Here is a 24,354-nt window from a genome sequence, read left to right on the forward strand (position 1 = left end):
CAAGATTTGCCACTTAATATTTCACAAATTTTGGAATCTCTTATTTTCATGTTTATAGTAAGGGCTTGGTTTCAATCCCAGCCGTGAAGAGATGCTAGTGACGCCAATTTCTCTACATCAGAGAAGCAATAGGAAATTGTCGCAGGTCATGCAGCACTGAAAACGGCTACTGTTTCTTAGAGTGGTTGTCAGTTGAGAGTTATGATTCTGGCTGCAGGTTAGTTTCTAGAGCTAGAAATCCTGGTTATTGATTTAAGCAATTCTCTTCAATTTGTTCTAAAACTCAAATGGCCTGGCAGTGTTGAACTTAGAGACAAATGCTTTTGTTTCTGTTCCTGATTTTCCTAATACATTTCCAGCCCTCTTTCTGATAAAAAGCAGGGTGGGGTGGGTACAACGCCATGAGAAACACTGTACCTTACTTGGAAGGGCAGGTACTATGCAGACAACTGCATTGGCAGGAGCTGCCTGTGATCTAGAAACTTTGCTTTTGTTCTATTACAGTAGTTACACTTCCTTAGCTTTATGATGTACTTGATGCTATCTAAATTTTTCATAGAGATAATTTATCTCTCACGTGAAGTCTGTGAGGCAGATACTATTGTTGCTTATCATGGAAGAGAAAATTGCAGCACATGGAGATCTCATAAGCACCTAGGGTCACACGGCTTACAAGTGGCAGAGACACATCCTGAAGAATAGTACCCTGCTTACAGAGTATTCACTCTAATTCTTCATAGTCTACTGCCTTTCCTATCACCTCTACTCAAACATGAGAACACTTCTGTCTTTTCTGGTTAGACAATGTATATTGAGGTCATTATCTTAAAACAATAGACTGTGTCTTGAATGCTAGAGTTATACCATCATTCCAAACCAGAGAAGCCAGATCAGATATTATTAGGTGAAGAAAATTAGAAAAGCTCTTTAGATGAGGTGTATCATTATATCATAAGGTTACATTATGATGCTAACAATTACATTCACATGTGAAAACTATAAGTACCCAGGACTAAATTCACAGGCTAAATTGTGATGAGAAAGAGAAGTATAAACATACAATGCGTTACTTTGAAATACAGAAGTCTAGAAATGCAGAATTCTAGAAACATAGACAACTTAATACCAACAATAAGAAAAGAAATCCTGGGAGCCGACACTATAGTGTATCAGGCAAGACTGCAGACTGTGACACTGGTATCCCATCTGGGTTTTGATTCATATACCAGCTGCTCTGGTTCCATTGCAACTCCCTGCTAATGGCTTAAAAAAAAAACAAAAAACAGCTGAAGATAGGCCCAGTGTTTGTGCCCCTGCCACCCACTGGGAGACCCAGGAGGAACTTTTGACTCCTTGGCTCCTTCGCTTCTTTCTGATTCAGCACTGACCATGGTGACTATCTGGGGAGTAAACCAGAGGACGGGAGAGCCTGCCTTTTTCCTCCCTCTCACTAATGCTTTTGAAATAAGTCAATCCAAAAAAATTGTGGATATCTAAAATATATTTTGCCTCCTAGGAAAGATGGCATGCAAATGTTAGAATCCAATTGAAAATATTTTCAATGCAGTTGCGTTTTATTTTAAATGTTGTATATATATATCTCTCTCTCAATCTCTACTTCTCTCTGCAATGTGACTTACAAATAAATAACCAAATCTTTAAAAAAAAATCAAGGGCAAGTTACAACTTGAGTAGAATTTGGAGAAGCAAGGTAAGCACTAAACAAACAGCATCATAAAAGCATACACATGGCATATTCAGCAGACCACAATTGGTCAAAAAGGGCTACACATACCCTCTCCAAGTGAGTTTAGTTACTGATGTTGGCATGCAAGTGGTACACCACACAATGTCTACATTTGCTCTTCAAGTGTTTTAAGACTTACGTTGTTTGACTTTACTAAAATCACTAATTCTACTCTCAATTTAATTCCTAGAGTAATTATTAGACATTTATCTGCAATATAGTCTGGATTTAAAAAAGAAACTGGCAAACTTGAGTTTTATCTTCATACTTTATGCCATTCAATTTTTCAACCCTAGAGAACGTGTCAGATAAAAAAATTGTTTGCCAGTGTTGAGTAATGACTTCTTTGAAGGTCATGATCATTTTTCTTAATGAAACAGAAAGTGCAAGAATGTATTACATACAACATTACACAGAGACAGGTAAATATAACTGTGTAACACTTAGCTTTCTGGTGTTGCTCCTATTAAATGCCTGCCTTACAGTGGATTGCAGCCAAACACACTTGGAAAACACTGAGTTAGACATATACAATTGGTGACATGAACAGGCAGATGCCAAGGAGTGACAGTCCTGACATTTAGACCCCACAATGTTGGTGTCCTTCCCAGGGTTTCCTTTCTTCATGACACAGATACAAACTGCCTGAAAGGTCTACCTTTCATTCTACTAAAAAATTTCTTTTTGTCTATTAGGAAACACTGTCAGTAAGATTTGCTTTCTTCTTTAATCACCTCTAGACCACTGCCACAAAATTATAATGGTTTCTTCCTCACCTTACAATATCCATTTACTAATTTATGCTAACTCTCCATACTATTTTTTCAAAAATTTTTGTTACATTTAACAACTTCATTTACAGATAATCAAAAAGCAAATTATTCTCATTTGTCTCCATCTTCCTGTGTTCATGATCTATATTTTCCAACATTAATCCAATTTGCTACGAATTCTGGTCTCCAAAATGTGCCTTGCATATACCATGTCTGTGCCTTTAACTGTAGCTTGTTTCTTTGCTCTTTTTGTTTCTTCAAAATCCAGCTCCAGTTCTAACTCTCCCATAATTTCTTTTCTGACTACCTCAGCTTAGACTTCTGTATTTCTATAACTTCTAGAAGAGAAATGCTCTGTGCTTACAACTCTCTTCCTCAGTATCAGAGTTTAGCCTTTTTACGAGTAATTTTTTTCAGTGACATTATAAGCAGCTGAGAGCAAGGCCCATATTTTACTTTCATATTAAGATTCATAACAGTATCAATAATGGCATTATGGAGTAACTCCTGTGTAATGGGTAATTAACAAATATCATTATGTATGAATCATTGTGTATTTAACCTTCATTATTTCTAAGCCTCATAACAACTCTGAGAAAGACTCAGTCATCTGCTTTATTAAAAGAGTCTATACTTGTGAAGTGTTCCACTGAGTGAAATTTACTAGTAATCCCCACATCAAATCCCACAGTGATATAATGATCATAGAAATGTGCTGAGCAGCACTTGAGTCACAAACTGTGCACCCTTCTTGTTGAGATCAAACAAGGTGATGCCCTGCCATTATTCAGACCTTACACTGTAAATAAGCACTCTTACATGGTATTTAGCACCATTTTTTCACATATATTGTGTGTTTTTGTTTATTGGTGATTCCATCTGTAAAAGACAGCAGCACAGTACTGAAAGGCTATTGAGTAATCCTAAGCATAAGAAGGGTGTGATGTGCCTTAAGGATGTAAGCCAGAGCCCAGCATGCTAGCCTAGTGGCTAAAGTCCTCACCATGTATGCCTAAGATCTCATATGGGCGCCAGCTCATATCCCAGCAGCCCTGCTTCCCATCCAGCTCCCTGTTTGTGGTCTGGAAAAGCAGTCAAGGACAGCACAAAGCCTTGGAACCCTGTGCCCACATGGCAGACCAAGGGGAGACTTTAGACTCCTGACTTTGGATTGGCTCAGCTCTGGCCTTTGCAGTCTCTTGGGGAGTGAACCAGTGGATGGAAGATATTCCTTTCTATCTCTCCTCCTCTCTGCATATATGACTTTTCCAATAAAAATAAACAAAAATCTTTTTTAAAAAAAGAAGAAAGATGTAAGCTAGACAAACTTGGTTCAAGAATGAGAGATAGGGCACGGCGGCGTGGCCTAGCGGCTAAAAGTCCTCACTTGAACACACCAGGATCCCATGTGAGCGCCGGTTCTAATCCCGGCAGCTCCACTTCCCATCCAGCTCCCTGCTTGTGGCCTGGAAAGCAGTTGAGGACGGCCCAATGCCTTGGGATCCTGCACCCGCATGGGAGACCCAGAGGAGGTTCCAGGTTCCCGGCTTCAGATCAGCATAGCACTGGCCATTGCAGCTCACTTGGGGAGTGAATCATCGAAGCGAAGATCTTGCTTTCTGTCTCTCCTCCTCTCTGCATGTTCAACTTTGTAATAAAAATAAATAAATCTTAAAAAAAAAGAATGAGAGATAGTGCTATTGTTTTGGAGCTCAGTGTTTGTATATCAACAACATATATTAACCAAAACAAATTCCTTGTGAATGCTTAATGATTATATTATAATAAAATTTGCAGGAGAACTGATTCTTGTATTTTCTCTTGGAGCAATGATTTAGTATTTATTAATTCAATATTGCCTGTAATTTTGCAGAATATAACTACTACGAACTACCACAAAAAATGGCAATCAATTATACTATTATTCTTTTTACTTCTTTTTGGAAATGAGGAAATAAAGTGGAGAAAGGTTAAATAATGTGTTTGAGGAGACCAAGGCAGTTATTAGATAAGCTGGAATTTGAACACATATTTCCTTTGTTTTATCAGGACTTACAGCTTCTGCCGTGGATGGTGCCAATTCAATCTTCTATTGGTAACATGGGCTACAATACAAAGTTTTCCATGGTTTAACAACAAGTAACTGGGGTCCAGTGCTGCGATTCAGTCAGTAAAGTCATTGCCTGAGTGAGACATGGGCATCTGATTCCTGTCCTGGCTGCTCCACTTCTGATCCAACTCCGTTTTAATGTCCTAGGAAAGCCAGAGGAAATGTTCCACATGGGAGACTGATGAAGCTCTCAGCTTCTGGCTTTGACCTGACCAAATGCTGATTATCGTGGCCATCTGGAGAGTTAACCAGCAAATAGAAACAGTTATCTTTCCTCTCTCTGTAGCTCTAATTTTCAAATGAATAAAGACAGATATATAGAAAGCGTTTCCTCCTCTCTAGTAACTGGGTATTATGAGAAATTTTCTTGTGTTTTTGTGAAACCAAGAGAATTCCCTCAAACATCAATATGTTAATTTAACTGATTCTTTAAAGATTTCATCAGAGGTTTGAATGCCTACTAGATCTCAAGTTTCTGGATAAGCTCTAGGGACATCACTATCTCTCAGCAAACTTCAAAAATTTACTGCTGAAGGCAGATCTAAAAGCAGCAGTTGCGATATTATGTGTGAGAATGCTACAGTACAGGTGCTTATCAGCTTTCAAAAGGACAAGCAAGTAGGAAAAAATCTAATTTTGCCTGGGACTCGGTGAGAAAACTGTTGAGAAGAAATGATCTTTGAGTTTAATCGTGAAGGAACTTTTGTTATACTGGAAAAGGGCAGGCTATAACACAGGGAACTAATACAATGTGAGCTTCAGAGCTATGGCAAAGTTCAAGAGTTTGGAAGAGACTATCCTTGGAGGAAAAAGACTTTAAGAGCATCTTTTATCAGTTCACCAAACTGGTGGTTTGTTATTCTAATGCAGAGATTCGTGTTTCACTTTTAGGTATTTTTTCCATGTTAATTCAAAATAACTAAAAATAAAATACTACAAAGCATTGTTTTACAGTTAAAAAGCAGTTTCTCTTTCATAGCAGCACAAAGTGATGGTATATATAATATTGTATTTGATAACTTTCTATACTAGAACAAACTATGTGCAGTCAGATCCAACAAATGGATACTTCAGTAAAATGGAGTAAGGCTTCATGAAGAGCTTCTTTTTATGGCTCTGCAGCTAGCCAGGCTTGATACAACCGGCATGCACTGTATTAAATTCTCTTAAAGGTATGATGAACTGGATATTCTCAGGAAAATTTAACTTCATAATTTATTCATGACTTAAGCTTAAAATAGTATTCGGATTTATGAGGTTGTCAAACCACACATATCAAAGAAATTTTTTTAAAAGTTAAAAAATTATCAATATTAAAAATACATATGCAAAAAATAGATATGCAAGGAATCTATTTAGGGAAAAATAACATGAACAATAAAAGTTTACAATTTAAAATTATGAAGCCTGGGGTGAATGTTTGGTTCAGTGGCTTCAACATATGTCCCATAGTAGACAACTAGTCAATATCAACTCTGGTTGAGATATAATCTCCAACCACGGAAGTAGCCCATGCAGGTTGTAGCTCAGATGCTTGTGTCCCTATGAACCAAGTGATTGGGTTCCATGCTCCACTCCTTGCCTTGACTTTACCCTGACTATGGCAAACATCTGAAGACAGTGAACAAGAAGAGGAAGATATCTCTATCTCTGTGTTGGTTTCCGTGTCAGTCTTACTCTCTACCCCATTTAGAAAAACATAAAAGCAAATTTTAAAATTTAAAGGTAATCACATAGGCTTGCTCGTTTAAACTTTCTCATACCTATACTGAAGTAAACCATGCCAGTTTTCAAGTTTTTAATTTTCATATCCGTGTTAAAGGCCTCCAAACTTTCCTAAGGACTTCACAAAAGTTTACCTTACAGTTTTTATGTTGTATCTATCTTTTGTCTCTTTCATCAAAATATCATATCAATCTTTTACACAACCCAGAATTACTGAACATAAAATAAAGCATCTTATAAATAAGTACATTTAGAAATATATATTATCTTTTTCTTTTAAGATTTATTTATCTTTATTAGGCAAATTTACAAAAGGAAAGAGAGACAAAAAGATCTTTCATCAGCTGGTTCACTCCCTAAATGACTGCAATGGTTAGAACTGAGTTGATCCAAAGCCAGGAGCTTTCTCCAGATCCCTCACTTGGGTGCAGAGTCCCAAGAATTTGGGCCATCCTCTTCCTCTGTTTTCCCAGGACACAAGCAGGGAATTGGATGGGAAGTGGAGCAACCAGGAAAAGAACCCTCACTCATGTGGGATGCCCGTACTTGCAGGAGTTGGATTAGTCAATTGAGCCAATCTGCATTCCCCAAGAATGATTAACTTTTAAAATCTCTATTTAGTGTTTCCTTACTCTTGGTTAATAATTTTCCAATTGAGTGGAAAAAAACTCTATATGATTATCAATCAACATTAATTAGCAAATTAAATTAAACAAACATTTGTTGAACAATTTGTAGTTAAGACTCTATACCAAATTTTGTTTGGAGGAGGTGAGTTGGCATTTGGCTAGGGCCAAAGATGGACAAGGAATATGTCTTCTTTTGCAAAGATTTGCTAACAAATAGTAACAACGAAAGATATAAGCAGGTGTATGAGAGACAACACTGTTGGTGTACATAGGCTCACAGTACTAAGAAACTGGTTTAAAAGACTGAGATGAACCAAGATGTGGCACTGCTATTTATGGGAGTTGAGGTTCTGAAGATTTCTCAGTGAAAAGTAACATAATCTGAGTTTCTAAAGCCACAGTTTCTAAAGCTGGAACTGAGCCCATCCACGGCCAGCAATCAGGAGCCAGCAGCTTTTTCTGGATCTCCCACAGAGCTGCTTCAGGGTGTCAAGGACTTGAGTTGTCCTCTGCTGTTTTCCCAGACATAATCAGGATACTAGTGCACGTATGGGATGCTAGCCCTACCGGTGAAGGATCCACCTGCTTAGGCATGGCACTAATCCCAAGATTGCTAATTTTTACCAAAAAAAAGTAGAAATGCAACTTACAATTCAAAATGAGTTAACTTTATGACACATTAAGTTTAAGGTGTTAACCAATCAGAAATAGCTAGATGACTTGTTTACCTTATGCTCATCTAAGAATGTAATATTATACATTGGTTTATAACCAAGAAAATAAGGAATAAGTCTATTTATGCATATAAATTATTTGCATTCAATTGTGAAAAGTAGATTAAAAGCAGCACAAATTCTCTAGGGTCAAGGAAATTCTTTAGGTCAAGGAAAGATCCTTATAATATTTAGTTGAAGTCTTGGTAGTCTGACATTCAGAAACAATTACTAGGCTTTAATTAGGATGCTGACAGGTAGAGATGGAAGAAGAAGGGACATTAGAAGTGGCATTGAAAAGACATCACCAGCAAAGTCAATGAAATTGGAAAATGCAGACTCCACTCCCAAGAGGATGATGCTTAGGACTCTGTGAATGCGGACAGGACTGAGGAGAAAGTTGGATGCAAACAGAAATCTATTTTTGATTATGCCCAAATGATAGCAAAATAAACAGCCAAATTGACTTTTCTAAGTTAAACCAGCTAATATCCATGATTAAGCAATTGGTTAAAGTAATTGTTCACTGAGTCCATGCATTTTAATGAGCTCAATTCAAACTATACTCAGAATATACACTAATAATCTTAAATACTTCACCTTTAGCATCTAAAATATGAAAGCCCTATTCGCTTGAGGGTCAAGGGTAATTTAGCGTAGTAGTCTCCCTGTCATTTCAACTGCAAACAAAACACCTCAGCGTTTTGGGGGATTACAACTTATATTTTGTTCTAAAGACATCAAATGTTATTTTTAATGTAAATGCTAATAAATTGGGGATTGCAGGAAAAGCTTACTTAATGTTTTAACATTAGAAAATCACTTTGCTCTGTGTAAGAATAACACCTTAAAAATGATCAATAATGTTAATCTACTCAACCTTTCTAATGTGTTTTACAATTAGCAGGATGTTGCTCTAATAATTCTCACAACATTCGCTGCCATCATTGAAAGCATATAACAGCATCAATACCGTCTATGAATGATTCCATGATTTCTAGAAGCATTCTTTGCCTCTTTCCTCTAGTTAACTAAAGCCAAAGCAAAACAAAACAAAAAAGCCCAGCAGCACCACCACATAAAACTGCCTTCTCCAACTGAACTGCAAATAAAACTCCCAAATGAAGATTAAACTGAAAGAAAATAATACCTGATCTGGGAGTATTGCCAACCTCTATTTTTAATGGACTATATGCAGACATACAGGAAGAACATAATTCTAGAAATGCAAAAATCAGCTCAACATTCTTGGCAAAAGTATATGCTAGTGTACAGCACAAAAGGAGTTCATTTGAAATGTAAATTGGGGTTGCATTTGTTTGCCCTTTTACAAGCTTTGCTCTAGTGGTAAAGGCAATACTGAAGTTGGTTGAGTACTTAAACTTTATTATGGAAACAAATGATGTTGTTCTAAAAGTCTTCCACAATAACAAGCAAAAGCTGCAAGCAGTTAATGAAATTCCTACTTCTCAATCAAGAACAATTATCTATTTGTCTCGTATTTTTAGTCAGTGGTTCCTCCTTCCACTAGCAAATTCCCAAACTTTATATTCCATATTCTTTGCATGCTATAGTCAATGTGCTTCATTACGTTTAATGTATTTAATTTCCTATCTTAAGACGGTGATATGAATGTGGGAATAAAATATCCTTGGTACCATCTGGAATTTGATATCATATCTTCTAAGTGAGGGCTCAAAGCATTTACACACGCATTCCCACTCAGAATCTCCTTAGGGTGTGATATGCACAGTTAATGCCTGAGGACACTGAGGTGCAGGATGATTAAGAGCACTGGGGTGATTTCCAGAGCTGACAAGCACAGCATGGGTGTCCCTCCAGTCCCCTTTCCACCGGAGTCAGTGCTCTCTCCATCCAGCTCCTGCCACCCCCACGATGGCTGTGCTGGTTTCTTGGGGAGTTAAACAGTGATTCCATTTTCATTCAAAGTTGTTTCCTTTATTGTATTGTCTGCCTTACCTGGACACCATCAGATGCAGGGATATAACTTGCCCTTTTAAAAGTGTCTGTTACGTTCCTGAGAATTTCCACAGATATCAGAAGATCGCCTGCATAGAAATTCTTCCTCTGAGTTAAATCCAAGAGTGTCTTGGTTACCTGGGACATTCCATCACCTGCTAGGGTTCTCTGTCCCTTAGCAAGGTGCTCTTTAATCTGTAATGGTCAAAAGAAGAGAAGAAATATCAGAATCTTCATTACTATTTCACTTTCAATCTTCATCTAATAACTGTACTTAAAATTGTGCAACTTTAAAATTGCCTTGCAACACTAGGGAGGGTTTCAAAACTAGAAATTGTGTATCCCAAGCTCAGTGGATAAATGTTCAGGGGATAAAAACTCAGGATGGAGAGCTTCTTCCAGGCTTGCCAGAATTTTCCCTTCTGCTTGGAACACATCATTCAACACATTAAAATAGGTGTATTAGTTTGGGTTTTTCATTGCAGTAAAATATTTAAAAGTACTTCTGCATGTGGTAATATAAGAAACATTTTTAGCGAGTTGTGACCAGAGGTAGATATAAAAACCATTTCAAAATATTCATGTTTATTAACAAGGTAAACTTAATAACCTTTGTCTCACCTCTTAAAATAAACACATCCTCATATAGTATCAAAAAATCAACATTGGAAAACTAGTTTAAGTAATTATCTCTAAACTAGAAATTCAGTATGACATGACTAAAAGTTAGGTGATCTTAGCTTTATATTGTTGAAGAATTAAAGAAAAGTAAGAAACAAAAGAAGAAAATCTTTCTGTCTGGCAAAAGTAGAAAAAAACATGAGGATACAAATGTTAAATTAGTGGCCAGAGAAATGACTTCCAGTTCTCATATTTATTTCTATTACATCTAGGATAGAAAAAACACTTCACAGCATGCAAAATGGAAAAGAGGGAGATAGAGGGAGAGAGAGAGACAGACAGACAGACATAGCAAGGATACATTACAGCATTTACTAAAACGTTAATCTAGTACAAGGCTAATTTTCACCTTCCTATTGATAAGTCTGACATAAAATTAACTTCAAAATTACAAAATATTGAAGAATGAATATACAAAATACTGAAACAAAAAAAATGAAGGCTGTTAATGTTAAGTACCAATTTTATCTATAAAAAAGCCAAACATTCTTTAAGGAATGTCTATCCATTTCCACTAATGAAAAAGTAAGAATTTTCCAAAAATTATACTTTACAAATAGTTTTCTTGACACTTTGTATATTTTAGCTTTTGTTTTCTCTAAGACTATCCAAATGTATTTGGCTAAAACAAAAATCTTGGGAGACATACTTTATCTCTTTCATGTTATGCTTTAAAAATGTGTGTAGGCAGTTTTACTTCTCCCTACTTTCTTCTTTTATGGTTCTGCATCTCTCTTCAGTGGTAGATGCCAAACACAGACTGATCCCTAAACAATGGGCCTGGCATACATGATCTAGCCTTTACCTGTCATGTTAGTCTCACTGCCAGTTGCTATGGAGTGATTTTAGTAAATTCTATTATAACAGAGACAGCAATGGCTAACAATAAGTACACTGACCCTTAGGTCAGAAGCTAGCTGCGTTGTTGCAATAATAAGTACCACCAGCCTGAAGTCCAGCCCTGTTACCAAATTACTAATAACTACTTGCAATTTTCTGCTAAGACCCTTTGTTCCACAGACTCATGTTGCTGCTTCATTTTACTTTCTTCTCTTCCAATATCGCTTATTTAAAAACCACTCAGATTTAATTCTTGTTCTTCGAAATATCTAAGCCAAGTTAATAATTCCTTCTTTGTGCTGTTTCTTACTTTATATGCACATCCCTCCTTGCACAGCAAATACCAACGATTTGCTTATATGTCTTTCAGCCCCAGTAGTCTTTCTACATCTTAAAGATAGCTGCCCTGCCTTACTCACAGCCTTGGCATACCGTAAAATGTTCTTAGAGTGGATTCTGCTGTTATGTCCCAACTATTCACTCACGGCTTAATACAGCAGAAAGAGCTCTATAGCCCATTAGTTTGGATATCAGCTTTGCAGATTATTATTTGTATAATCAAGTGCACTGGAGACTTATTTTACCTTGTCTGATCTCAGATTTGAAAAAAAACACTTAGTGTGGGAGAAACATTTGAAATCATTTTATGCTACAGTGTGGTGGCACAGCAAGTAAATCTGATTATTACAATGCAAGCATCTTTCATCCAGCTGCTAGTTGGAACTACAAGCCACTTTGTTTCTGAACCTGCTTTCTGGTAATGCTCCTGGGAAGACAGTGGAAGCTGGTCCAAGAAAATGGGACACCATTGCGTCTCTCCACAATTATACGGGAAGCCAGGACAGAGTTCCACGGTTCAGTCTGACCCAGACCTGGCAATTACTTAATTTGCGCTTTTCTCCAACTCTCAGTCCCCTATTCCTCATCTCTCCTTCTCGGTTTTCGCCACTCTTCCTTTGAAATAAACAATAAATATATATCTTGTTCTTCATTCACATGAATCCATATAAGCATGAGAAAATTATCAGAAGCTAACGTATGCAGTCTCTGATGCCCTCTCTAAAATGTCAGCCTGACATTTTCCATCATCTCTTCCTACTTCATCATGCCGAAGTTTACCTGTTCATATTTTGCCTATCTTCTTTACTATTATATCCCTAACATGTAGAGAACTTATCCAACACCTGGTGCAAAAGGGTAGCGCCACTGTCCTCTACGTTGATGCTGCTAGGGAATAGGGTTAAGTAATGCTCACTTCAAAGCTCTCTCACCCCATGCATCTCCTACCCCTATTCATTCACTCAGTCCATAACACTGTGACAACAGCACCAGATAAGTAAGCTTTCCAATTTAATAACATGGTGGACCTTTTGGATTAAAATGTGTCAACTTCACTAAAGATGCTCTGCTGACTCTGCCCTCAGACCAGAGAGGGTCTTCCCAATAAGTAGATGGACTTGTCTGGACTATGGGATGTTGGACTCTATGCTTGGCAAATTCTTGCAGGGAGGGAATTTCAACTAAACTTGAACTATGGTTATGCAGCGGGGTGGAGGAACCCACCATGGGGGAAGGGTGGGGGGGAGAATCCCAGATTCTATGTAACTACAACACAATGTAATTAATGAATAAATTTAATAAAAAAAAAAGAAAAAAATGAATGTGAAGAATGTTTTAAAGAGAAATGAAGTTTTAAAAGGTTATAGCCCAAAAATGTCATAAAATTCAGTCCTCAGTTTTATGCTAGTAATGCAACTCACTGAGTTGCAAAGGAGTTAAATTGTTCCCTATGAGGACTGGAAGGCAGCAACGGTTGCCAAGGTAAATAATGCCCAGCTGTGTCAAGTCAGTCCCTCATCTATTACCCTAGCCAGGAGGGTCTAACCAGTACAGACCTAATGCAAGCTTCTTGTCAAATAAAAACATCACAACCTTCACTTGAATCGTGAAGAACAAAGCATTTAGACATGTTTTCCCTTTGAAATATAAATAGTTACAGAAGACGCTGGATGGCCCCACTCACCAGAGATAGGAAAGTCAGTGTTCCCAATCTGGGTCAGCATGAAATTGCTCTGAGTCACTAACAAATTAACGTCATTGCCATCTGACAGCTGCTTAGCAGCTTTCTGTGGAATGAACTGTTCCCAGTCCAGCTCTTAGCACACAGGTGCCCAGACCACAACACGAGCTTTCACAATTGGCTCTAATTAGCATCCTTCCTGGCATTGTCAATGCAAAGTACCCAGGAAAAACACCTTGTACTAGGTTGCTACATTTGAAGTAGACTACTCATAACACTTCCACAAAGAATAAACAGTGTTTGGATAAGATGTATTTCCATATAGGTTAGTTGAAAAACAATTTCTGCTTTCTTGGATTTTTTTTTCCTTTCATACTGCAAGCACCCTGGGAAAGATTATTTTTTTCACTTTTTGCTTCTTGTTTCGCTACCTTGATTACAATGGAAAACTCAAACTTATCTGCTAGATACTTCTTTTGCTCACCTTACACTTGTTCTCATTCAAAGTGCTTTTAAATATATCCTGGCTTTCCTCTTTTGTTTTTAACTTCATGGTTTAACCTTTTGGTTATTGTTAAGATTTTGCGTATAATCTAATAATTTCTATAGTAATTCCCTTCCTCAAAATATAATCTATCAAATATTACTTAAATGTCAAATTTGAATATTGATACTTCCTTTCAACTAATGCTTTCTCTTTGTTTCAGAAGCAGTTAAGTCTACTTTAAAATATATCTTTCAAATTTCAAACTAAACTTTCCAGTTACTTACTAAGAATTTGTTCTGGAAATCTTATTAGTACGTTGAGTTTAAACAGTGCATAGAGGCATACTTTTAGATATTTAAGACCAGTATTTGAATCGTGGTCTTATTTGAATACACAGGAGCACTGGACATTAGTTACCTCTCTTCTAGGATCATTTGATCTGTGGGGGGGGTGGGGATGGAAAAATAGAACAAGAGTGTTATACTGGATTACTATACATGTAGAAGTTAAAAGTGAGTGGAAATTCAGTGATGCTACCTGTTGTCCTATATTCACCTGCAAATTTCTAGTTATGCTTCAAATATTAGCAATGTTTGTAATGTTTATCACATCCATCCTTTTCTTAATGGACATGAGATGGATTCACACCAGATGTTTAGTACTCATCTTCAGGATCACTAACCCTGTTTTCAGCTAGAAAAAATTAACTACTTATACTATCTGTCAATCTCAGTGACAGTATATTTCACTTAAAGAAGTTATATTCAATCTGTTTTCATGGTCTTGCATTATCTTAAATATTTCTTTCTTTCAGGCCCGTCATGGTGGCCTAGCGGCTTAAAGTCTTCGCCTTGACGTGGATTGGCTCATGCCTTGCTGGGTGGGACACAAAGATTTGTCACTCCTCACCATGGTGTTTAGGATTTTCCTGCACACCTCCTAAAAAAAAAATGTTCTGCACCTTAAATGTCGACAAATATCTTGTTAGAGATACAAGCCAGTCTAGATTATCCTAAAATCTGCCAAGATCAACAAAATTATACTTCAACACAACAAATGGCTAAATACTAAAATGAAATAGACACGAGACAGCTGAATGGTACCTTATAGCCATTTTAAGGTATATAGCAGCCGGTCCGGTCCTGTATATAAACTAAAATTGAGATGTCAATGAGCTAATCATAGGTTGTGGTTAGGACTTGCTTTTTTTTTTTTTTTTAACATACTGGTTACTCAAAACCATGTCAATTCCATAATATTGCAAATTGCTGTTGATGTTATATTGGGACTCTTAGTTGACTGGGATGATATTCTACCAGCTCTGACTTCGGACCATAAATGGTCTCCCCAAGAAACTGTTCAACCCATCTGGACAATAAGTAGCTGAACTCCATGCTTGCTATATGTTTGCAAGGAAAGAATCTTGATTGAATTTGAACTGTAATGCTGCATCAAGGTGGAGGAATCCACTGGGGGGGAGGGGCGAGGGGAGGGTGGGGGGATTCCCAGAGCCTATGAAACTGTCACATAATGCAAAATATTAATAAAAAAATATATATATTAAAAAAGTCTTCGCCTTGAATGTGCCAGGACCCCATATGGGGCCGGTTCTAATCCCAGCAGCTCCACTTCCCACCCAGCTCTCTGCTTGTGGCCTGGGAAAGCAGTCAAGGACGGCCCAAATCCTTGGGTTCCTGCACCCACATGGGAGACCTGGAAGAAGTTACTAGCTCCTAGCTTCAGATCGGCACAGCACCGGCTGTTATGGTCACTTGGGGAGTGAATCATTAGATAGAAGATCTTCCTCTCTGTATATCTGACTTTGCAATAAAAATAAATAAATCTTAAAAAATATTTCTTTAATCTCAAAATCATTTTAAACAAATATAATCTTTCTCATACTTTCTATTTTTAACTTCTGCTAAATCTCCAGTCCTGCATATGCTGATTCTCCCTCATGTTGTTTTTCACTCGTGTTATCTGTCACTGTAGTAAACGTATCCTCAGTGGGTTGCACTTACCCATAGGTAGCCCAAAGTCCTTAGCTATCAGACACTGGTTCTGAGTCTGTATCACAGGGGTAGTGCTCCCTTCCATAAACTCAATAGTACTGGATCAATCAATGCTAAGTTTCATGCTAATTACATCTGCTCATGGTTCAGATTAGACATTTCAGTTTTTAAAAGGTTTTTTTTTTTTTCTCTTCCTTCCCCCAGATTTCATAAATAATACAAATTTCCTAGAGGCAACCTAGGCCTGGGAAGGTATAGTTTTTGTTTGTTTGTTTGTTTGTTTATATTTTTTTCTAGTCTATAAAGTTAGAGTAGCAAGGCAAATGGCTTACCACAGCAGTATTGGTTTATATGGAAGATGACCTTGTCAGTAGTTCCAAGAACTAGGGCTTCGTATGATCTGAAACTTCTACAGCTCTCCCCTGTACCTATGGTTTTGATTTTAATCCCCAGCATTTAAAGGGTCTACAGATTTTTCTGTCTCTGTTCTGAGCTCAGTTACAACAAATCTGAAGATAGACACTTGCTTAGTTTATGCATAACCCATTGTGATTCGTGAAGGTTAGCTTGAACACTCCATGGTTTCATTCCTGCTGCACACACCCCAACACTGACCAGTCTGAATTGTTTAGTACTTCATAATCCCCGTTTGCTCCTCTGTAACTTTTTTAAAATTACAGATTTATTTTATTTTTATTGCAAAGTCAAATATACAGAGAGGAGGAGAGACAGAGAGGAAAATCTTCTGTCGGATGATTCACTCCCCAAGTGACCGCAACAGTTGGTAGTGTGCCAATCTGAAGCTAGGAGCTAGTAACTTCTTCCAGGTCTCCCATGTGGGTGCAGGAACCCAAGGGTTTGGGCCATTCTCGACTGCTTTCCCAGGCCACAAGCAGGGAGCTGGATGGGAAGCAGAGCTGCTGGGATTAGAACAGGTGCCCATATGGGATCCTGGGGCACATGCAAGGCAAGGACTTTAGCCGCTAGGCCACTCTGCCAGGCCCGCTCCTCTGTAACTTTAAATGCTCTCCCAAAACCCTCTTGTTAAATTATATCCTTCCTTTGTCTTTCATGAATTCTTTCTAGAAAACTGCAACCATGATATGATCTCTCCTTTCAAGCTTTAAAGAAGCAATCTTGCTGTATCTTGCTGTATTATTATAGTATTTGTATACTTATCTTACAGATTCCACTAGACTATAAACTCCTAAAGAGCTTATAGTTTCTTATTCATCTTTGTTTCCCCTGTAATCTCTACTATATTGTCTAGTGCACAAAGGTATCTTTTCAAAGGGCTTGCTAAATTGAACTGAAACTGCAATGGGATTTCTTTTATTCGATTGTGATTATAATCCTCAAATGTCAACAGAGTACAAACACTAGCTCCTAATTATTCAAAATAAATAAATAAATAATACTTGGGAGAACTTTCAAATTTCCTGGGAGAATTACATTTAAATGATGTTCAGCTAATAAAAATAGGTGATTTCACAAATTTGTAACAACTATGGTTATAGGTATATAATTATTACATTTATGAAACAACAATAATATATCATTTGTTCAGTGACTGTTACATGACATTAGGACTATTTTTGATATGAAATACCTGTAGAAATTAAGAATTACCCTTGAAAGTGACTTAATTATGTACATTTACAAAGTAGCAGACAATTTAGTAAGTTCAAATGCAGACTCCGATTAAATCTTTTAATTAGCAGTCATACTGAAATTTGAGCACAGGCAGACTAATTTCAAAGTCTGTACATTATGGACTTAAGTGCAAAGCTGGTTCACCGTGATGAGTTTGGAAGGCACACTTTCCCTACTGAGGTAATCCTGTCTGCCCACCAGTCAATTAAAAGGAGTCAAAAAAAAGAGAAACCTGCCCATATGCCCTTCCTTGGGACCTGAAAGCGGTGGTGTCCTGTGGCCTCGCCCTTCCCATCTCCCTAAGAGCCCATGAAGGAAAGGCTCCCTCTTCTTATCCTCCTCCATGAACACTGAGGACAGTAGGTAGAAACCTCTCTAGTGTTCTCCCTTTCCCTTCGTGGCCTACTTTACCCCTGAACATGGCCCATGTGTATCTATATTCCACACCTTCTGAATAAACCTTGCCACTTTGTAAGTCTAACTGTGGCCTGTGCTTTTAATGCTTTTTAAGCGACAAGAACCTAGAAAAGTAATATTAACCCTTCATATACTAAATTCTGAACTCATGTTTCACACAGTCATTTTGTTAGACATTGCTGAAGTACTTAACTATTTAAAAATCATTCTCATGTTTAAGGACACATTAAATTTTTTTTCATATGAGGAAAGAGTACAAGGAGCAAGACCTGAAACAATTTACTAAACTGTTTAAGTTTTTCAATTGTCTGAATAGTAACTATTACTTTGGAATGCAGTATATACATGCTTCTGAAATTATTTGCCAACATCTACAAAAGGTATTGTGTGTAATCTTACTTAAGTGGAGGGGAATGCCCCAAAGGATACATCAAGGACTCTTGTGGGTAGTATTTTTTTTTAAACTCTGTTCACTGAGTCACTGCAGTGTCAAAAATGTTTTATAATTCTAGTTCTGTTTTTAAGAATTATAATTATCTGTGATTATGCTTGCTCTCATTGCAACACTCTGAGCAATTTTGCTCCAAAGGACAAGTCTTAAAAGTTTCTGTGTCATTCACATTTAGTACTGTTGACAAGATCAACAGTGAAAGGGGGAAAAAAATCAAGTCTATAAATAGCTGCCCTTCATAGTACTCGATTAAGCATCCCTGCTCTATAAATAGAGCTGTGGTAAGGGTCATGGTCTAAAGAGTAGGTATGCTTCTGAAATAACCTTATTCTTTTCGTTTTATGCCACCCACAGCCAGCCACAATTGCTTCTATTGTGTGAATCCAAAAAAAGTTATATCATAGTCCCTCTTGCAAATGACACACTTTAAACATCATATATTTATATATTATTTTCAGCAGCAACTCCTACAGTCCATCTGTAAGGTACATTAAAGGTTTTCACAATTTTTAGTGGCTTCAATTAAAAGAAAATTACATATGAATCCTCTTGTCATAAAACAACAGTATAAGTATACACCATTGCAGTAGTTCGGAATTCTGTCAATTTCTAAGGTCAAACTCACTCACTGAATGACAGTATTAAATTATTTATGTATCTAACTGGAATATCCAGGAAGGACAGAGAGGCTCTTGTGTAATGAACAAGATAATATCTGTAATTCTAGGACATACATTTTCTCACATTTTTCTGTGTTTGGTGTAAATGTAAGGTGTCATGGGCTGATAGGTAATCGGGGTTATGGTCCCTCATGGAATTTTCCTTTGAAAACATGAAGTCTCACTTCTCCCCCATTTTACCCCATGGAAAGGCAAGTTCCTTTTGGGTTCTAGTTTTATCCTAGCTGGGCAGCTAGGAGGAGCCCCTATTGGAATATGAATCCCATTTTTCTGAGTTTCCAATTTTATCACAAAACAGCAAACAAATTAGAAAATCTTGTCCAGGGAATGCAAAACCTTCCTTGTCTTCCCAAAACCATCCTTGTCCAGATCAAAGAGTCAAACTCCAGGTTCAGCTGAAATTTGAGTCCCAAATCCCAACTCTCTTGGATAATGCAAGGGGTCTCCCCAAATGCTGTCTTTGAACAGATCAAAATGTCAACCTCTATCTCCTGGAGACCCAGGTTTTATTAGAACGCAAGGAGACAGTGCCTGAGATTTCACCTTGTCATGTCAGCAGGAGGAAGCAGAGGAGGCCAATCATACATTTCTGATGGTTTTTTTGTTTTCAGTGAGGAACAAGAGAGGATTAAGACCTTTGGTGGAGTTCCCACCCTCTAATTGACCAATTTTTTTCCTCCCTCTCAAAACGGCATTAGAAAACCTCACTTGTACAATTTTGTTTGGTCTTTCTCTCTTGAAAATCCCTCTTCTGATACTATGGTAGAACATTTCTAATTTTGACAAATTTAGGTTTGCTTACTGAAATTGTCCACATGAAATTCTCCTTGTGAGACAAGAACTCAAACAATGTGTTTGTCTCTTCATGTGGAATTTACACGTGCAATTTCCCACAACATTAAGAATTTGTGTTCATCTCAGAGTTGACCCAGGTTAGGAGTCCAGATAAGAAAAGGCAACTCCTGGGGCCATTGCAGTGGCCCTAGAATAATCATCTTCACCTGTGGTGCCATTATCCCAAATAGGTGCTGATTTATGTCCTAACACTCCATTTCTCATCCAATAACCTGACAATGGCCTGGGAAAGCAGCAAAGGATGATTCAAACCTTGAGCCCCTACACCACACAGGATATCCAGTAGTTTCTGGCTCCCAGCTTCAAACTGGCCGTTATGGCCATATAGGAAGTATACCAGTTGATGGAATATCTTCCTCTCTGTCTCTCTCTCTCTGTTTTACTTCCAAGTAAAAGCAAACAAACAAACAAATAAATCTTAAAAAAAGAAAAGACAACTCTAGTCTAGAGATAATTTAACATATGTAGACTGGAATTTCCAACTATGATTTGCATAACATTTGACCAACTGGGCATCAAACAATTCATTTTTTTTTTTTTGGTCTGAGGAAATCACTGAAGTGAGAAATAAGATGTCATGAATTTGAATATTGTTACTTGTTTTTAAAAGAGTAAATTGAGTCATCAAAGAAAACTGAGTTAAGTTATAGAATGCATTTTTTCATCAGTGCACTTTTAGGGTAGCAATATGAGGAAAGTAAATTTATCTACCCCAGAGGACACTCAACTATTCTGCATTTAGCAGTTTGTGGCTAGAACTTGACAAAAACACAATGCCTGAGCCACAGGCATATGTAAATTAGACTACTTTTTTGAACACTAAACACAACTAAATGTTCTCATCAATACTTTGAGTCCATGGATAAATCTACGGTGTGCTCTTTGAGCCTAATGCAGGATAGCGGGCACAAGATTTCAGGAAGAGGCTAATGGGATGCAGAGCCCTGAGTAATCTAGCATATCTCTGAGGGCTTTGTTAACTCTATTTTCACAACTCAAACTTTCAGGGACTAGAGTTTCATTGGCCAGAATAGAACATGTTATGCTGTGACAATAAGCAACTCCAAAATTGAAGTGTCTGAAAACAAACTTGAGAGGATTATTTCTCACATTACACCAATGAAATCAGGGAGGCTCTGCCCTTTACCACCATGTAGCCGCTTGAGGTGATGAATGATAAAAGATCTTGTACTGGCCATGACATGAGAAAGATCACTTCCATGCACAATCAAGTGACTATATGCATATACCTAGCTTCCAGGTCCTCTCCCCATGGGTCCAGAGGAGGAAAATCAGAAACACCTACTATAGCATAATTTTAGGATGGTGCAGAGGTGACTGAATTACTTCACATCTTTAAGCTCCTAGCTGATTCCTTTGCATTCTTTCATTAAAATTGCAACCCTAAATAAAATCTTCCACGGTGCATCTCAAATTTTGTTGTGCATATGAATCACAAAGCAAAATTTTCAAACTGTGAGTCCTAATTAAGTAGATTTAGTACAGGCCTGAGATTCTACATTTATCATAAACTCTCCAGGGTTGCTAATTGTTATGGTTTTCAAAAAAACAAGATCAAAAGCAAAACCAAAACAGAAAACATTTATAATAGCAGGCAAGCTCTAGTAAGTATCTTCTCTGTACCTGCCCATGCAGCTTAATGGTGCTGGAGGGAAAAAAAATATCATAAATAAACTGGCTATATTGTAAATTATTATTTCAAACCAGACTGTACTCAAGGCAGCCTGGTAATCCTATTATGTTTCTCAAATAGGCTTATTTCCAATATCCTGGGAATGACTATTTTATACCTTTCCACATCCCCTGAAGACACACGTATCCTCCTAAACCTTTACTCTTAGCTAACAATCATGAATCATACTTACTAAAAAGAGGGAAACTCGTCATATGAAACAAACAAACAAAAAACATAATCTTTCACACACAAAACCTATTAAGCTCCTTTCACTGTATTCATATTCATTTTCCCCATTTTCTTTTCTCTACCTAGAAAAAAGTGGAAAAAGTTTATTCTCTACTGAAATTATCTTGAATTAAAAAATAAACCTTGTTCATCTAAAGGTTGGCTATTTTTCTTCTTACTCTATACATTTTAATATATAAAATATTCACATATTTCTTATTTAAGACAGAACAGTTCAAAATTCTGTTTTTACCTTACATTTCCTTTTCAATACAACTCCAATCTCCTGCTCTTAATCACCAGGGCAACGTAAATAGGATGACCAGACAGCTGCCCTCATTTACTCTTCTTTTTGTGTTGTTGACTGTTAAACACTTTTCTACCTGTTCAGGAGTTTGATGATAAGATCCGGACTCCCATATTCAAGTATTCTCCCATACTGAATTAAAAATAACCCTTCCAATCCCAAACTCCTTCTGCCCCAAATCATGGTCTTGTCTTCAGAATCCCAGAAAATAACAATGCAATACACAAAACATGACCACTATGCTTTCATAAAGGGTACCATTGAAACTGTACTCCCATTAACTTAAGAGCAGGGTCCAGTCCCCTGTCAGTCTTCCTTAGCACAAGATGTCACTGCCTGCCTTTTATCAAAAGGAGTTCACTGAATTGAAGGAAGACAACAACTGACTGTGAAAAGTTGTAATCACAGTCATGTGCTTCTCCGCAGATGAGAATGTTGATGGTGGGCCCGATGCAATAGCTCAATGGCTAATTCTCGCCTTGTCAGTGCCACATCCCACATATCCCAGCTGCTACACTTCCCACCCAGCTCCCTGTGTATGGCCTGGGAAATCAGTAGGGGAGAACACAATTTTAGGGACCCTGAACCCATATGGGAGACCTGGAAGAAGCTATTGGTTCCTGGCTTTAGATGGGCTCAACTCCAGCCTTTGTGGCTACTTGGGGGGTGAATGATCAGATAGAAAATCTTCTCTCTGCATCTCCTTCTCTCCGTAAATTGTATCTGCTTTTCCAATAAAAATAAATATATATTTTAAAAGACGTTGGTATTCAATGTCTGGGGTGGAATTCTGAGAGAAAATGTAATAACTATATTCATGTAACCCACAGAGCAACTGGAACACACCTGACCATTATAAATTCTCTGACCAATAAAACCACTGACCAATCAAAGGAAGATCATTAACTTTGCCAACAAACCAGGAACTTGCACAGGAGTCAACCATGCACCTCTCAGTCTCAGTTTCAATCTACATGAACCTTCACTCCTAACTCCTTGGGGAGTCTAGGAATTAAGTAATACCTGCTCTGCTCCTCACTCTGCACTTTGTAAAAACATATCTACTTTCTTTCACCACCTCAGTGTCACAGATTGGGTTTCTGTGCATTGGGCAAGTGGATCCTACAACAATGGTTCCAGTTTGTTCAGCAACACCATTGGCTCTCATCCGGTTTACTGTAGTAAGCTTCACAGATTTCAGCTCTGCTGAAACACATACAGCCTGTTCTCCATACAAGAGCCATGTAGCCCTTTAATCAAAATCATACCACTCCTCTCCTCTCAGTGGTTTCTCATTGCACGTAGAACAAAACTCAAACACACAGCAAAGACCATTATAGCACAGTTCAAACTGTCCCCTACTTAGCTCTTCAGCCTTCACCTCAAAACACTCTTAAAAACTCCCTCTGGAGAGTGAGCCTTCTTTCACTTCCTTAAAAGACCACATAATCTTCCCATATTCAATTCCTGCTGCATAGAATGTTCCTCATTCCCTTGACAAACTCACTCTCTTCAGCCTTTATACCTCTAGACTCAGATATCTTTCAGATCAGATTCAAAACTAACTTCCTCAGAGAATTTACTTGTTTTCTTATCTATAATAGTTCCCAAATATTTCCCTCATGCTGAACCATTATTAAATTCCTCTAACATGCCATCGTTTGTACTGATTCCACCTTTTTATGCATTTTATTTTGTATTAGTGTGTGTGTGCAAACATTATATCCAGGTATCATATTCTTATAGTGTGGTTAGCACATCATCACAGCTCAGTAGATATGTGTACAATGGATTAATGGGTAGAAGAAGAATGAATAGCAGTGCTTCTTTGCCTTTGCAGTACTTTTTTCTTTGGTATTAGTCTCAATATAATTCTTTATGAAATTTCATTTTATTAAAATTATTGTAAAAATATTTTTCAGCTTAGTGAATTCCAGTGTCTAATACTGACTTTTAGTATTTCTTCTTCAATTCACATGAAACTCATACTGTGGGAGGAGCATGAAAATAATCTGTATTTCTAGAGATACAATTTGTACAATGTAGTGAGGTTAAAAAACAATAAAATTCATTTCATTTATATATGAGTATAGTAGATGGTTTTAAAGTTGCTCAGGAAATACAATTATGTGCCTAAAGATGCTTTTTTTTCTCTGGTGAAACAGTTAAAATTCACTGGTTTAGTATAATGTCCAATTCATATCACAACTAAAAAAACATACACTATAAAATTACATTTTTAAGTGCACAGGAAACACACAGAAGCATTGAGAATAAGATGTGCTAATTTATAGAAGGCAGAGATGCTTGAGGAAGCAAAACAAAATTTCCCACCATTTTTTCCCCTACT

The 24,354-nt window shown here is 37.4% G+C and overlaps 1 protein-coding gene across 2 annotated transcripts in view; it reads right to left on the reverse strand.

Moving 5' to 3' along the window:
* The window catches only part of ADGRB3 (adhesion G protein-coupled receptor B3), a 726,224-nt gene that overhangs the window by 390,001 nt on the left and 311,869 nt on the right, over positions 1-24,354 (reverse strand). For both annotated transcript variants that reach the window (XM_004580472.4, XM_004580473.3), the window contains one exon: positions 9,678-9,872. In XM_004580472.4, the coding sequence (XP_004580529.2) occupies positions 9,678-9,872 (195 nt within the window). The remainder of the gene's footprint in view (positions 1-9,677; positions 9,873-24,354) is intronic.

Source organism: Ochotona princeps, chromosome 1, assembly GCF_030435755.1.
Source record: "Ochotona princeps isolate mOchPri1 chromosome 1, mOchPri1.hap1, whole genome shotgun sequence".
Taxonomy (NCBI): domain Eukaryota; kingdom Metazoa; phylum Chordata; class Mammalia; order Lagomorpha; family Ochotonidae; genus Ochotona; species Ochotona princeps.